General features: G+C 43.3%; 1 protein-coding gene across 1 annotated transcript in view; it reads right to left on the bottom strand.

Moving 5' to 3' along the window:
* LOC115168510 (sterile alpha motif domain-containing protein 10) overlaps positions 1 to 16,214 on the bottom strand; it is a 126,587-nt gene that overhangs the window by 46,735 nt on the left and 63,638 nt on the right. Inside the window, exon 2 of the mRNA XM_029723866.1 lies at positions 10,255 to 10,430. Coding sequence (XP_029579726.1) covers positions 10,255 to 10,430 — 176 coding nt within the window. The remainder of the gene's footprint in view (positions 1 to 10,254; positions 10,431 to 16,214) is intronic.

Raw genomic sequence — 16,214 nt, forward strand, 5'->3', positions numbered from 1 at the left:
CCAACGGTCCCATTAGAACCAGACAACCAACCACCAAACTAACGGTCTCATTAGAACCAACCAACCAACCACCAAACCAACGGTCTCATTAGAACCAACCAACCACCAAACCAATGGTCTCATTAGAACCAGCCAACCAACCACCAAACCAATGGTCTCATTAGAACCAGCCAACCACCAAACCAATGGTCTCATTAGAACCAGCCAACCAACCACCAAACCAATGGTCTCATTAGAACCAACCAACCACCAAAACAATGGTCTCATTAGAACCAACCAACCAACCAACCACCAAACCAACGGTCTCATTAGAACCAGCCAACCAACCACCAAACCAATGGTCTCATTAGAACCAACCAACCAACCAACCAACCACCAAACCAATGGTCTCATTAGAACCAGCCAACCACCAAACCAATGGTCTCATTAGAACCAGCCAACCAACCACCAAACCAATGGTCTCATTAGAACCAACCAACCACCAAACCAATGGTCTCATTGGAACCAACCAACCAATCACCAAACCAAAAGTTTCATTAGAACCAACAAACCAATCAACAAACCAACGGTCTCATTAGAACCAGACAACCAACCACCAAACCAACGGTCCCATTAGAACCAGACAACCAACCACCAAACTAACGGTCTCATTAGAACTTCCTCCCCTTCTTCTTCCTCTCTCTCCCCTCTTCCTCGGTCTCTCCCCTCTTCTCTCAGATTCCTCCCCTTCCTCTTCCTCTCTCTCCCCTCTTCCTCTGTCTCTCCCCTCTTCTCTCAGATTCCTCCCCTTCCTCTCCTCTGTCTCTCCCCTCTTCTGTCAGATTCCTCCCCTTCCTCTTCCTCTGTCTCTCCCCTCTTCCTCGGTCTCTCCCCTCTTCCTCGGTCTCTCCCCTCTTCTCTCAGATTCCTCCCCTTCCTCTTCCTCTGTCTCTCCCCTCTTCTCTCAGCTTCCTCCCCTTCCTCTTCCTCTGTCTCTCCCCTCTTTTCTGCTCCCTCTCCCCTTTCTCTATTTTTGTCCCCCTGTCTTAATCGCATTTTCATCCCTCCCTCCCTCCCTCCTTTACTGTCATGTCATTATTCAATTAACCCTGTAATCTGTCTCTCCACCCCAGAGTCCCTCACAGACATGAGTCTCATCGTCCTTCATGTGCCCCTCACACCTCCCCAGACCTTACCTCTACCTCCACTTCTATCACTCACAATAACCCCTCATATATGCCTGCTGCAGTATTCACACCGTAGGCCCCTACAATATATCTCCTTTCTTCTGTAGCATCAGAGTACTCCATATGTCCATATTTCAACAGCATCCCTCATCTCTCTCCCTTTATAGTGTTCTTCTTCTTCTTTACTCCTCCTCTCTCTTTCTCTGCCCCCACTTTCTCTGTCTCAAACATCTACATAGCTGACAAACTGCAAAGAGTAAAGAATAAAACCAAACTAGCCTCATTAGAACCAGACAACCAACCACCAAACCAATGGTCTCATTAGAACCAACCAACCACCAAACCAACGGTCTCATTAGAACCAGCCAACCAACCACCAAACCAATGGTCTCATTAGAACCAGCCAACCACCAAACCAATGGTCTCATTAGAACCAGCCAACCAACCAATGGTCTCATTAGAACCAACCAACCACCAAACCAATGGTCTCATTAGAACCAGCCAACCAACCACCAAACCAACGGTCTCATTAGAACCAACCAACCAACCACCAAACCAATGGTCTCATTAGAACCAGCCAACCACCAAACCAATGGTCTCATTAGAACCAGCCAACCACCAAACCAATGGTCTCATTAGAACCAGCCAACCAACCACCAAACCAATGGTCTCATTAGTACCAACCAACCACCAAACCAATGGTCTCATTAGAACCAACCAACCACCAAACCAACGGTCTCATTAGAACCAGCCAACCAACCACCAAACCAATGGTCTCATTAGAACCAGCCAACCAACCACCAAACCAATGGTCTCATTAGAACCAACCAACCAATCACCAAACCAATGGTCTCATTAGAACCAACCAACCAATCACCAAACCAACGGTCTCATTAGAACCAGCCAACCAATCACCAAACCAAAAGTTTCATTAGAACCAGCCAACCAACCACCAAACCAACGGTCCCATTAGAACCAGACAACCAACCACCAAACTAACGGTCTCATTAGAACCAACCAACCAACCACCAAACCAACGGTCTCATTAGAACCAACCAACCACCAAACCAATGGTCTCATTAGAACCAACCAACCAATCACCAAACCAACGGTCTCATTAGAACCAGACAACCAACCACCAAATAACGGTCTTATTAAAACCAACCAACAAACCACCAAACCAACAGTCTCATTAGAACCAGACAACCAACCACCAAATAACGGTCTTATTAAAACCAACCAACAAACCACCAAACTAACGGTCTCATTAGAACCAGCCAACCAACCACCAAACCAACGGTCCCATTAGAACCAGACAACCAACCAACTACCAAACCAATGGTCTCATTAGAACCAACCAACCAACCAACCAACCACCAAACCAACAGTCTCCTCATAAACAACTGGACAAGCTATTTTTCTTCTCTATTGATTAGTGTTCCATTCTGAAGGAAATGCGTAACTGTTGACCATGCAGATGATCCAAAATAAACCCCAACACCCTGTTGAGTAATTAGATCAGAGCGGTAGTATCAGTTCTTCATCTTTTGTGTTGTTTCTTATGATCAGTGTGTCAGCATGTGATGTGTGAAAAGAGATTCTTAAAATTAGACAGTGTCTTCCGGCCCTACCTTATCAACATTCACTGTGTGTGTGTGTGTGTGTGTGTATGTGTATGTGTGTGTGTGTGTGTGTTTATGTATGTTTGTGTGCGTGTCTGTGTCTAGGCTGTTGTTTTACTAAAGTTATTTCCTTATTAGTGCTGATCTCTGTTAAACCAACCTAATGGGCTCTAATCTAATCATCTCTCCACAGAGAGCTGGACACAAACGCACACGCACACGCACACACACACAAAGACTGCTCTCTGTCTCTGTACTGTTGAATAATACATAGTGAGTCTTGTTGCTCAAAGTCATGTGGAAATCCTACAGCATGTTCTTCATACCATAGACAAGGTTTAACATGATAAATCCTCTATATATTCAGATGGAAACAGCTTCATAACCCATCTTTGATTAAGCCTTTCAGACCTGTCTTAGGGATTAGAGAAGCTGTGAATTATTAAACAGTGCAGTGCGTGTTTGCACTTTCTTGTCGCCAACAGTTTCTCAAGGGCTTTGGAGAAATGGAACAAAGAACCTCCTTCCTCCCATGATTCCTTTGGCTTACAGGGCAACCAGGAAGTGTGTTGTTATGTCATGCTCTCTTTTAGGTCAGGCACTGTAAAGTTCTTAAAATAGAATGCTTTTTTTGCCTTTGTTTTGTTCTAGAAGTGCACAGATGGGGTTCCATATTGCACGAGAGCATCTTGTGGAAGAGACTGGCTTTCTGAAGTGTGTCTTTACTATGCAGGGTCACATAATCAACCATAGGAGCATGCCATCATGGTAACCACATTTCAACATTGACAAACCTTGTAGAAAATATATTGAATTTGTATCTTTAAAACAACGTCAGATTTTCAACGTTATATCTACTTTCAGAAAATAAATAATGGGCCGGGCAGAACCTCCAACTGGAGATCTATCTACAGTTACTTTTTGGTCTCACATCCAGGGTGTTAACAAAGCCCAGCCCTGCTTAGCTATGCTAATGGTCTCTAACAATTACCAATGTGCTATCATGAGAATGATTATTGAGAGATCTCCACTGTTGCTATCAAAGTCATTCCAAAGGGTAGGTTTAAGAGAGCAAATGAAATGTAACCATACTGTATCACTCATACAGTATATCATCAATGATGCTATTTAGCCCTATACACTGTAGTATTTGCAGACTCATCAACAGCTATTGTTTCAATTCAACCCAGAATTCAGCTCAACACAGACAATACAATAGGACTAGGATTTCAAACTCTGGATAATTTAAAATGCAATTACCTTAAGTGATATTGAATTGTGTTTGGTTGTCAACACAACCAAACATCAACATTTGAAGGAGATGAAGGAGATGTATCTACTGCTTGGATAGTTCCATCTGTACCACTGACTTAGTCTGGCTTTAATTCCAGTTTGTCTACAAATGAATAATTGATATGTTGGATTCACGTCTCCACCTCAATCAAACATCTATGATAAAGAATAGGACTAAATCAAATCTAACTCTATTTAAAGTGTATTTAAAGTTTGGATTTGATTTGATTTAGTCCTATTCTTTAACAAACTGGAATTAAAGTCAGACTAAGTCAGTGGCACAGATGGAACTATCCAAGCACAGTGGTGACCATTCATTTAGGGTTTTGAGCCCCACCTGTTTAGCAGTTTTTTAAATTTTAAATTAAATATTTGCCTGTTTTGCATGTTATTTTGGCATTGCATATCAGTTCGCAAACAATGTAAAAAACAATTTCTGCTTTCTGTAGTGGAGGGGCAGCCAGCGAAAGGACAAAGCGTAGGTATTTGTGCCGTGATTGGCTCATTGTTGTGTCACTCATGGGGACACCACGTCACCGCAAAATCTACCGGAAGAGCTTGGCAGTTCAAGCCCCTTTGGGTGCTGCCATATATTTACATTAGAAGTACCTGTCCAAGAAGGCTTAAGGTCATTGGCCACAGATAACTTCAAATCAAGTTATATCTACCATAGCTTTTTTTAGACTGATGCTGTCACCATCATACTTTCAAAATCTTAGCTGGCAAGCTAGCTAGCTAGACAAGCAGTCATCATAATGAATCATGACAAAATCTACTGGCAAATCCTTTTAAATTCTTGTCATATCAAGAGAAATTCTAGATAAAACATATCTGTGCTCATCGGCCATTGGACATACAGTTTAAGTCGGAAGTTTACATACACCTTAGCCAAATACATTTAAACTCAGTTTTTCACAATTCCTGACATTTTATCCTAGTAAAGATTTTCTTAGGTCAGTTGGGATCACCACTTTATTTTAAGAATGTGAAATGTGAGAATCATAGTTTATATTATTTCAGCTTTTAATTCTTCCATCAAATTCTCAGTGGGTCAGAAGTTTACATACACTCAATTAGTATTTGGTAGCATTGCCTTTAAATTGTTTAACTTGGGTCAAACGTTTCGGGTAGCCTTCCACAAGCTTCCCACAATAAGTTGGGTGAATTTTGGCCCATTCCTCCTGACAGAGCTGGTGTAACTGAGTCAGGTTTGTAGGCCTCCATTCTCACACACGCTTTTTCAGTTCTGCCCACAAATGTTCTATAGGTTTGAGGTCAGGGCTTTATGATGGCCACTCCAATACCTTGACTTTGTTGTCCTTAAGCCATTTTGCCACAACTTTGGAAGCATGCTTGGGGTCATTGTCCATTTGAAAGACCCATTTGCAACCTGGCTTTAACTTCCTGACTGATGTCTTGAGATGTTGCTTCAATATATCCACATAATTTTCCCACCTCATGATGCCATCTATTTTGTGAAGTGCACCAGTCCCTCCTGCAGCAAAGTACCCCCACAACATGATGCTGCCAACCCGTGCTTCACGGTTGGGATGGTGTTCTTCGGCTTGCAAGCCTCCCCCTTTTTCCTCCAAACATAACGATGGTCATTATGGCCAAACAGTTCTATTTTTGTTTCATCAGACCAGAGGACATTTTTCCAAAAAGTACGATCTTTGTCCCCATGTGCAGTTGCAAACCGTAGTCTGTCTTTTTTATGGCAGTTTTGGAGCAGTGGCTTCTCCTTGCTGAGCGGCCTTTCAGGTTATGTCGATATAGGACTCGTTTTACTGTGGATATAGATACTTTTTAACCTGTTTCCTCCAGCATCTTCACAATGTCCTTTGCTGTTGTTCTAGGATTGATTTGCACTTTTCGCACCAAAGTACGTTCATCTCTAGGAGACAGAACGCGTCTCCTTCCTGAGCAGTATGACGGCTGTATTGTCCCATGGTGTTGATACTTGCGTACTATTGTTTGTACAGATGAACGTGGTACCTTCAGGCATTTGGAAATTGCTCCCAAGGATGAACCAGACTTGTGGAGTTCTACAATTCTTTTCTGAGGTCTTGGTTGATTTTTTTTAATTTTCTCATGACGTCAAGCAAAGAGGCACTAAGTTTGAAGGTAGGCATTGTAATACATCCACAGGTACACCTCCAATTGACTCAAATGATGTCAATTAGCCTATCAGAAGCTTCTCAAGCCATGACATAATTTTCCGAAATGTTCCAAGCTGTTTAAAGGCACAGTCAACTTAGTGTATGTAAACTTCTGACCCACTGGAATTATGATACAGTGAATTGTAAGTGAAATAATCTGCCTGTAAATAATTGTTGGAAAATTTGTGTGTCATTCACAAAGTAGATTTCCTAACCCACTTGCCAAAACTATAGTTTGTTAACAAGAAATTTGTGGAGTGGTTGAAAAACAAGTTTTAATGACTGCAACCTAAGAGTATGTAAACTTCTGACTTCAACTGTATACTGTACATTACACAACAAGTCGGAAATCGCTAATTCATCAATGAGTTGTTTGGAAGGAATCAGTGGCTGCAAGCATTGCAGAGCAACCACAATTTTGCTTCCCCTGCCTGCTATTCGGTGGAGAGGGTGTGTGGTCCAAGTCTTGGTTTAAGGATTTAAAACATCTGTCTGAAAGGGTCTCTTTTCCAATCTTAAAAGGATAAACATTTACATGCAACACCATGGGCTGAAAAGGCTGAATACATCATTGGCCATGCTATCCATTCAGCATGACTTCTGCTGCATTCAAAACAACTGGGAACTCGGAAGTGGGAAATCTCTGACTTCCAACTTCAGTACGTTCAAGACAACTGCGAACTCTGAAAAAAAAATTGCTCGGACTAGGAAAATACGTTTTGAACGGTCATCCAACTCTTTCTAGAGCTCTGACTTTCCCACCTGAAGATCATTGATGTCATGATTCAACCTAGTTTTATTCTCGAGTTCCCAGTTGTCTTGAAAGCACCATAAATCCAGAGAATGCCAGACTTTGATGACAAAGTTTGATAACAAATCTTGCCCACAAGGACTGCCACACCCCCTTCCTGTTTAAGTGAGCACAACATCGAGTTCAAAAATATGTCTTGTATGCTGCTGCATAAATGATGTAATATGCCAGGATATGTATTCTGCAGCTAAGAAAGTAATATGTTGTGTAGTAAGCTGTTAGTTGTCCCTATGTCTCACCCTCATAATTTGGTTTCTCTCCCCCTCAGAACTTAGCCTACTATTCTGACTTGGTGGTGCACATGTAGCCTATAGACTGTTTTAGAAATGTCGTAATCGAATATTGTAAGAGCTTTCATTGTCTGCTTATATGCCCCTTGTCACGTCCTGACCAGTAGAGGGTGTAGTTGGGTCAGGACGTGGCAGAAGAGTCTGTGTGTTTTTTATTGTTTCATTAATTTTGGCCGTGTGACTTCCAATCAGGCACAGCTGTAGAGGGTTGTGGCTGATTGGGAGTCACACATAAGTTGCCTACTTTGCCTTGTGGGTTTGTGGGTAATTGTTCATGTCATTGTGCTTGTACCTGACAGGACTGTGTTGGCTGTCAGTTTTTGTTGTTTTGTAAATTGCATAGTGTTCGTTTAATTAAATATGACGAACCCGAACTCCGCCGCGTTTTGGTCCACTTCTTCCTCAGACGGCCGTGACAGAATTACCCACCTTCACAGGACCAAGCAGCGGAAGAAGGCTGGCAAGGACTGGGAGACCGAGAGGCACCCCCAAGAATTTTTTAGGGGGGGGCACAAGGGCTGTGTGACGGGGCAGGAGCTGCCCGCCAGTCAACAGTCGCCAGAGCTGCCCGCCAGTCAACAGTCGTCAGAGCTGCCCGCCAGTCAACAGTCGTCAGAGCTGCCCGCCAGTCAACAGTCGTCAGAGCTGCCCGCCAGTCAACAGTCGTCAGAGCTGCCTGCCAGTCAACCATCACCAGAGCTGCCCGCCAGTCAACAGTCGTCAGAGCTGCCCGCCAGTCAACAGTCGTCAGAGTTGCCCGCCAGTCAACAGTCGTCAGAGCTGCCCGCCAGTCAACAGTCGTCAGAGCTGCCCGCCAGTCAACAGTCGTCAGAGCTGCCCGCCAGTCAACAGTCGCCAGAGAGGTCAGACTGCGCTGAACTGCCGGAGTGGCCAGACTGCGCTGAACTGCCGGAGTGGCCAGACTGCCCTGAACTGCCGGAGTGGCCAGACTGCCCTGAACTGCCGGAGTGGCCAGACTGCCCTGAACTGCCGGAGTGGCCAGACTGCCCTGAACTGCCGGAGTGGCCAGACTGCCCTGAACTGCCGGAGTGGCCAGACTGCCCTGAACTGCCGGAGTGGCCAGACTGTCCCGAGTGGCCAGACTGCCCAGACTGTCCCGAGTGGCCAGACTGCCCAGACTGTCCCGAGTGGCCAGACTGCCCAGACTGTCCCGAGCGGCCAGACTGCCCAGACTGTCCCGAGCTGCCAGACTGCCCAGACTGTCCCGAGCTGCCAGACTGCCCAGACTGTCCCGAGCTGCCAGACTACCCAGACTGCCCCGAGCTGCCAGACTGGTCAGACTGCCCCGAGCTGCCAGACTGGCCAGACTGCCCCGAACTGCCAGAGTGGCCCGACTGCCCGGAACGGCCAGAACCGGAGCCACCTCCTGATATAGGTGTGTTGGGGAGGGGGGGTGTAGCACAGTGCCGTCGGTGACGGCAGCCACCCTCCCTTCCCTCCCTTATTGTTTAGGTGTTTATTTTTGTTGGGGATTTTCTGTGTTTTGTGTAGGTGCATTTCGGGGTATGCACCTTTGAGGGGGGGGGGGGTACTGCCACGTCCTGACCAGTAGAGGGTGTAGTTGGGTCAGGACGTGGCAGAAGAGTCTGTGTGTTTTTTATTGTTTCATTAATTTTGGCCGTGTGACTTCCAATCAGGCACAGCTGTAGAGGGTTGTGGCTGATTGGGAGTCACACATAAGTTGCCTACTTTGCCTTGTGGGTTTGTGGGTAATTGTTCATGTCATTGTGCTTGTACCTGACAGGACTGTGTTGGCTGTCAGTTTTTGTTGTTTTGTAAATTGCATAGTGTTCGTTTAATTAAATATGACGAACCCGAACTCCGCCGCGTTTTGGTCCACTTCTTCCTCAGACGGCCGTGACACCCCTACTATTTATCTTATGGTTCTGACTTGGTGTACAGGGAGAATACTGTAAGAACGGCCCATGTTCTGAATTCTGTTGCTGTACATTTCAAAAGTGCTGAAAAAATTGTCCGTCCTAGCTCGATCATTAATGTCATATATTGTAAATCTCAATTGCTATATTGCTTATATACTGTAGGTCGATCTCATTAGTATCTTATTCATAATTTTAAGTAATTTTGGAATGATGAATTTCATTGTTTTGCTTACTTTGTGTATTATAATTAGGTAATTATATTTTCTGACGTTGTTTCAGAGGTACAAATTCAACATATTTTGTACAAGGTTTGTCAATGTTGAAAATTGGTTACCATGGTGACATAATCCTGTGGTTGAAATTTCACACTCAAAACAAAAGTTAATGACTTTTTTCAAATCCAATGTACTTTTGCTCAGTGGGATAGCACTACACTCCTTTATTCTTCTCTCTCCCAGAGAGGATTCTGTACCTGCATTCATCTCATTACCTGTTTTTTAATCAACCATCTCTTACATAATCAGTCTCTCTTGTGGGCTTCTGAGGCTGTAGCAGCCCTTGTGATGAGGAGGGAAGAACAATCAAACATCCTTTGTAGTACGCTGTTGAGACTCCATAATGAGAGACACAAGGCAGTGCTACTGATCTATGAAACATGTGTTTAGATCTCTCTATGTTTAAGGACGTGTTATTTTCTCTGATCTTTCTCATAGTGCTGGTGTCTAAATCGTCATCTGCATTCTAGCACCATATTGTACACTGAGCAATTACTTTTACCAATGGATGAGATTGATTTGGACAGTGGTCCCCATATATTTTTGTGCTGTGACCATATACGGTTTAGGATTTTTTTTCAATCGGAGATAAACAAGATGAAACATGTTCATCTGTAGGTCCTTGAAGTTGTAAAATAATATTGATGACAAACAGTAACCTAATTAATTTGGCACTGCCCAGACAGTGTGTGTGTGAGTGTGCGTGTGTGTATGTCTGTGCATGCCCATTATGATACCTGTATGCCCTCTGTGCCAGGCTGCTGCAATAGTTTGACGGTGTGTGTGTTCTTCTGCCCCCTCCCATCGTGCCAGGTCAGACTGGCCCCTGGCCGACGAGGCAGCTGGTAGCTGAGCTCCTCTACAGACACTGTGTGCTCCAGGGACGCACGGCAGAAACTGAAGCTGGACGCTGCTGAAGACAGAAAGAGAGACAGAGAGAGACAGACAGAGTGAGAGAAAGAGAGAGAGAGAGAGAGAGAGAGAAAGAAAGAGGGAGAAACATTTAATTTCAATCCCACTTCTGATCAAAATAAAACACCCAAAACCATTACATTCCATTAAAGCCACTCTCAGTTGTATGTGGCCATGTCACGAAAAGGGCACCGTGTTACAGTGGTCATCAAACATATATATAAGAGATCACTTAGGGAAAATGAAACCCATTTTTTTTGGAGATTAAACTCAAATCCAGGATTAACCTAACAAAACCCCTCCATTTCAATGTGACTACTACTATTACCACTACTACTTAAACACTTCACTGACTCTGTCCACTCAACCCTACCCTTTAGTCTCTCTCTCTATGGTGTGTGTGAGTGGCAGCTGCCAGGCTGAGTGAGAGCTGATAACTGAGTCTAAAGCCCTGAGTGGCTCAACCCCAATTCCCTGTTATCACACACAGGAGAGGGAGAGAACGCCTAACAATAAAAAAATAAGATTTTTTGTTTGATATTGATTTGTATTAGGATCCCCATTAGCCGACTCCAATGGTGACAGCTTGTCTCCCTTAGCTCCGACACAAAAAGAAAAATACATTACAAAGAAAAATACTTTACAATTTACATTCATTTCAAACATTAACATAGACATTATTACTACTAAAGACACATATTTTCACAAAATGTACATTTACATTTACGTCATTTAGCAGACGCTCTTATCCAGAGCGACTTACAAATTCCCATTTTCAAATGTGAAATTGCTGTTTTCACATGTTGAGGTTAAATTTAATGTATTAAATTGTGTTAACACATGTCACCTCACGTATGAATTGCAGTTGCACATGTGAAACTTTCTCATGCGAAAATCAATCACGTGAAAATGTAATTTGCAGTTTCACATGTAACAAATCTCCACATGTGAAAATCTCACTTTCACATGTGGAATTGCAAGTTCACATGTGAAAACCATTTACATGAAAATCTAATTTGCAGTTTCACATGTATGAAACATTCATATGTGAAAATCCAACTGCAAGTTAACATGTGGTGGTGAAATAGCGTTACAGTGCCTTGCAAAAGTATTAACCCCCTTGGGGTTTTTCCTATTTTGTTGCATTACAACCTGTAATTTAAATTGATTTTTATATGGATTTCATGTAATGGACATACACAAAATAGTCCAAATTGGTGAAGTGAAATGAAAAAAATAAAAATAAAAAAATACAGAAAAGTGGTGCGTACATATGTATTCACCCCCTTTGCTATGAAGTCCCTAAATAAGATCTGGTGCAACCAATTACCTTCAGCAGTCACATTATTAGTTAAATAAAGTCCACCTGTGTGCAATCTAAGTGTCACATGATCTGTCACTTGATCTCAGTATATATACACCTGTTCTGAAAGGCCCCAGAGTCTGCAACACCACTAACAAGGGGCACCACCAAGCAAGCGGCACCATGAAGATCAAGGAGCTCTCCAAACACGTCAGGGTTGGGTTATAAAAAAATATCAGAAACTTTGAACATCCCACGGAGCACCATAAAATCCATTATTAAAAAATTTAAAGAACATGGCACCACAACAAACCTGCGAAGAGTGGGCCGCCCACCAAAACTCACAGACCAGGCAAGGAGGGCATTAATCAGAAAGGCAAGAACGAGACCAAAGATGACCCTGAAGGAGCTGCAAAGTTTCACAGCGGAGACTGGAGTATCTGTCCATAGGACCACTTTAAGCCGTACACTCCACAGAGCTGGGCTTTACGGAAGAGTGGCCAGAAGAAAGCCAATTCTTCAAGAAAAGCAAACAACAAGTTCGCCAAAAGGCATGTGGGAGACTCCCCAAACATATGGAAGAAGGTACTCTGGTCAGATGAGACCAAAATTGAGTTTTTTGGCCATCAAGGAAAACGCTATGTCTGGCGCAAACCCAACACCTCTCATCACCCCGAGAACAACATCCCCACAGTGAAATATGGTGGTGGCAGCATCATGCTGTGGGGAAGTTTTTCATCGGCAGGGACTGGGAAACTGGTCAGAATTTAAGGGATGATGGATGGCGCTAAATACGGGGAAATTCTTGAGGGAAACCTGTTTCAGTCTTCCAGAGATTTGAGATTGGGACGGGGGTTCACCTTCCAGCAGGACAATGACCCTAAGCATACTGCTAAAGCAACACGGAGCGGTTTAAGAGGAAACATTTAAATGTCTTGGAATGGTCTAGAATACTTTTACAAGCCACTGTATTCTCCTAACATGTGAAAAGGTGGTGTTAACATGTTGCAGTAGCAATGTTTCCATATATGAAATTGCAAATTCTGTAACGCTATTCTGTAAAAAAGGTAATTTAGCCTACCTCAGTATAATGATTCAAGTGTGTTAAAAATGATTTCTTATTTCTGAGCCATCCATTTGGAGTGTTACTGCTGCAGGTGCATGCCATTCTTCTTCCTAATTTGTTCAGTGGCCATTGGACAAAGGGATGGCAGGTAGCCTGGTGGGTAGGAGTGTTGGGCCAGTAATCAAAAGGTTGCTGGATTGAATCCCTGAGCTGATAAGCTAAAAAATCGATAATTGTGCACCAGAGCCAAGGCAGTTCACCCACTATTCCCCGATGATGTTGATTAAGGCAGCTCCCTGCACCTCTCTGATTCAGAGAGGTTGGGTTAAATGTGAAAAACATATTTCAGTTGATTGCATTCAGTTGTACAACTGACTAGGTATGCCCCTTTTCCAAGCTGCAACCTAAGAGGTATGCATCACATGCTCTGCTCACATGTACTGTAATGGTCTGAGCCTAAACAACAAAGCTTTTACTATCTCATCCTGGAATATACAAGCTTTGAGGTTATCTGCCTTTGGCCTGAAGAGCAGGAACCCAGACTTCATCAAAAATTGGAAATACAGACATTGTAATCCTATAAGAACCATGATATAGATGAGACAGACCAACTGGTTCTCCTCTAGGTTACAGAGAGCTGGTAGTCCCATCCACTAAACTACCAGGTGTGAAAAGGGAAGACTTGGGTGGTATATTAATTTGATATAGAGCAGACCTAACTCACTCTATTAAAATAGCCAAAACAGGAACATTTTACATCTGACTATAAATGATCTCAACAGAGAAAAATGTCCTAGTTTGTGCTACCTACACTATATCCCCCCAATATAATCCCCATAAATGAATAATGACACCTCCTCCATATTAGGGGGGAGATCAACCATTTCCAGGCCCAGGGACATGTACTAGTCTGTGGCAACCTAGAGCCAGAACTGGACAAGAACCTGACTCTGTCAGCACACAGGGGGGCAAACACTTACCATAGTCAATGGTAGGCTTCGAGGGGACTCCTACTGTAGGTACACCTACAGCTCATCCCTTGGCAATAGTACTGTAGACTACTTTATTACTGACCTCAACCCAGAGTCTCTCCGAGCGTTCACAGTCAGCCCACTGACACCCCTATCAGATCAGAGCAAAATCACAGTCTACTTGAACAGAGAAATACTCAATCATGATGCATCAAAGCCAAAGGAACTGCATAATATTAAGAAATGCTATAGATGGAAGGAAAGTAGAGTAGCAACCTACAAAAAATTATTAGGCAAAAACAAATTCAATCCCTTTTAGACAACTTCCTTGACATAATATTTCACCATGACAGTGAAGGTGTACATTTGTACTTGGCAGTAGAAAGGCTAAACAGTATATTTGACCTTTTAGCTTCCAAATCAAATCAACACATTTCAAGCAGACACCCTAAGAAAATGAATAACAAATGACAAATGGTTTGAAGAATGCAAAAACCTAAGAAAGAAATTGAGAAACCTATCCAACCAAAAACATAGAGACCCAGAAAACCTGAGTCTACGCCTTCACTATGGTGAATCACTAAAACAATACAGAAATACACTACGGAAAAAGAAGGTACAGCTCGTCAGAAATCAGCTCAATGTAATTGAAGAATCCATAGAATCCAACCACTTCCGGGATAATTGGAAAACTCTGAACAAACAACAACACAAAGAGTTATCTATCCAAAATGGAGATGTGTGGATAAACCACCTCCAATCTTTTTTCTACTGAAAACCTTTCCACAAGTCAGTTCGTCAAATGTCTGCCCTGCTAGAGCTCCCCAGTCAACTGTAAGTGCTGTTATTGTGAAGTGGAAATGTCTAGGAGCCACAACGACTCAGCCGCGAAGCGGTAGGCCACGCAAGCTCTCAGAAGGGGACTGGCGAGTGTTGAAGCACGTCTGTCCTCGGTTGCAACACTCACTACCGAGTTCCAAAATGCCTCCGGAAGCTGTTCGTCAGGAGCTTCATGAAATGGGTTTCCATGGCCAAGCAGCCGCACACAAGCCTAAGATCACCATGGGCAATGCCAAGCGTCGACAGTAGTGGTGTAACGCTTGACACCTTTGAACTTTGGAGCAGTGGAAATGCATTCTCTGGAGTGATGAATCATGCTGGTAGTCTGACAGACCAATCTGGGTTTGGCGGATGTCAGGAGAACAATACCTGCCCAAATGCATAGTGCCAAATGTAAAGTTTATCACTAATGCTCTTTGTGGCTGAATGGAAGCAAGTCCCCACAGCAATGTTCCAGCATCTAGTGGAAAGCCTTCCCAGAAGAGTGGACGCCGTTAAAGCAGCAAAGGGGGACCAACTCCATATTAACGCCCATGAATTTGCAATGAGATGACGAGCAGGTGTCCACATACTTTTGGTCATGTAGTGTATATTTCCCATGCCAATGAAGCACTTTGAATTGAATTGAGAGAGACAGAGAGAGAGAGAGAGACGAGAGAGAGTGAAGGAGTGATAGAGAGAGAATGAGAGAGATCGAGTGAGCGATAAGGAATGTGCTAGAGACAGAGTGTGAGCGATAAAGAATGAGAGAGAGAGAGAGAGAGAGATATGGGACAAACACCAAATTGAGACTCTGCTTGCAGAATTCTGCAAAAATATTTTCTGTGTACAACGTAAATCACCAAATAATGCATGCAGAGCAGAATTAGGCCGATACCCGCTAACTATTAAAATCCAGAAACGAGACGTTAAATTCTACAACCACCTAAAAGGAAGCGATTCCCAAACCTTCCATAACAAAGCCATCACCTACAGAGGAATTAACCTGGAGAAGAGCCACCTAAGCAAGCTGGTCCTGGGGCTCTGTTCACAAACACAAACAGACCCCACAGAGCCCCAGGAGAGCAATTAGACCCAACCAAATCATGAGAAATCATGATCTTTTTTTTTATGACAACAGGTCAAGATTTGTTACAAGATTTGTGACCTGTTGCCACAAGAAAAGGGCAACCAGTGAAAAACAAACACCATTGTAAATACAACCTATAATTATGACTATTTATTTTAGCTTTTGTATTTGCACTTCATGACAACACTGTATATAGACATAATATGACATTTGAAATGTCTTTATTCTTTTCAAACTTTTATGAATGTATTGTTTACTGTTCATTTTCTATTGTTTATTATCTATTTCACTTGCTTTGGCAATTTAAACATGTTTCCCATGCCAATAAAGCCCCTTAAATTGAATTGAGAGAGAGAGCGAGAGCGAGAGAGAGAGCGAGAGCGAGAGAGAGAGAGAGAGAGCGAGAGAGAGAGCGAGAGAGAGAGCGAGAGAGAGAGCGAGAGAGAGAGCGAGAGCGAGAGAGAGAGAGAGAGAGAGCGAGAGAGAGCGAGCGAGAGAGAGAGAGAGCACCTATTGCTCACCTCTTGGCCACAGTA

This window comes from Salmo trutta, chromosome 30 (assembly GCF_901001165.1).
Source record: "Salmo trutta chromosome 30, fSalTru1.1, whole genome shotgun sequence".
Classification (NCBI taxonomy): Eukaryota; Metazoa; Chordata; class Actinopteri; order Salmoniformes; family Salmonidae; genus Salmo; species Salmo trutta.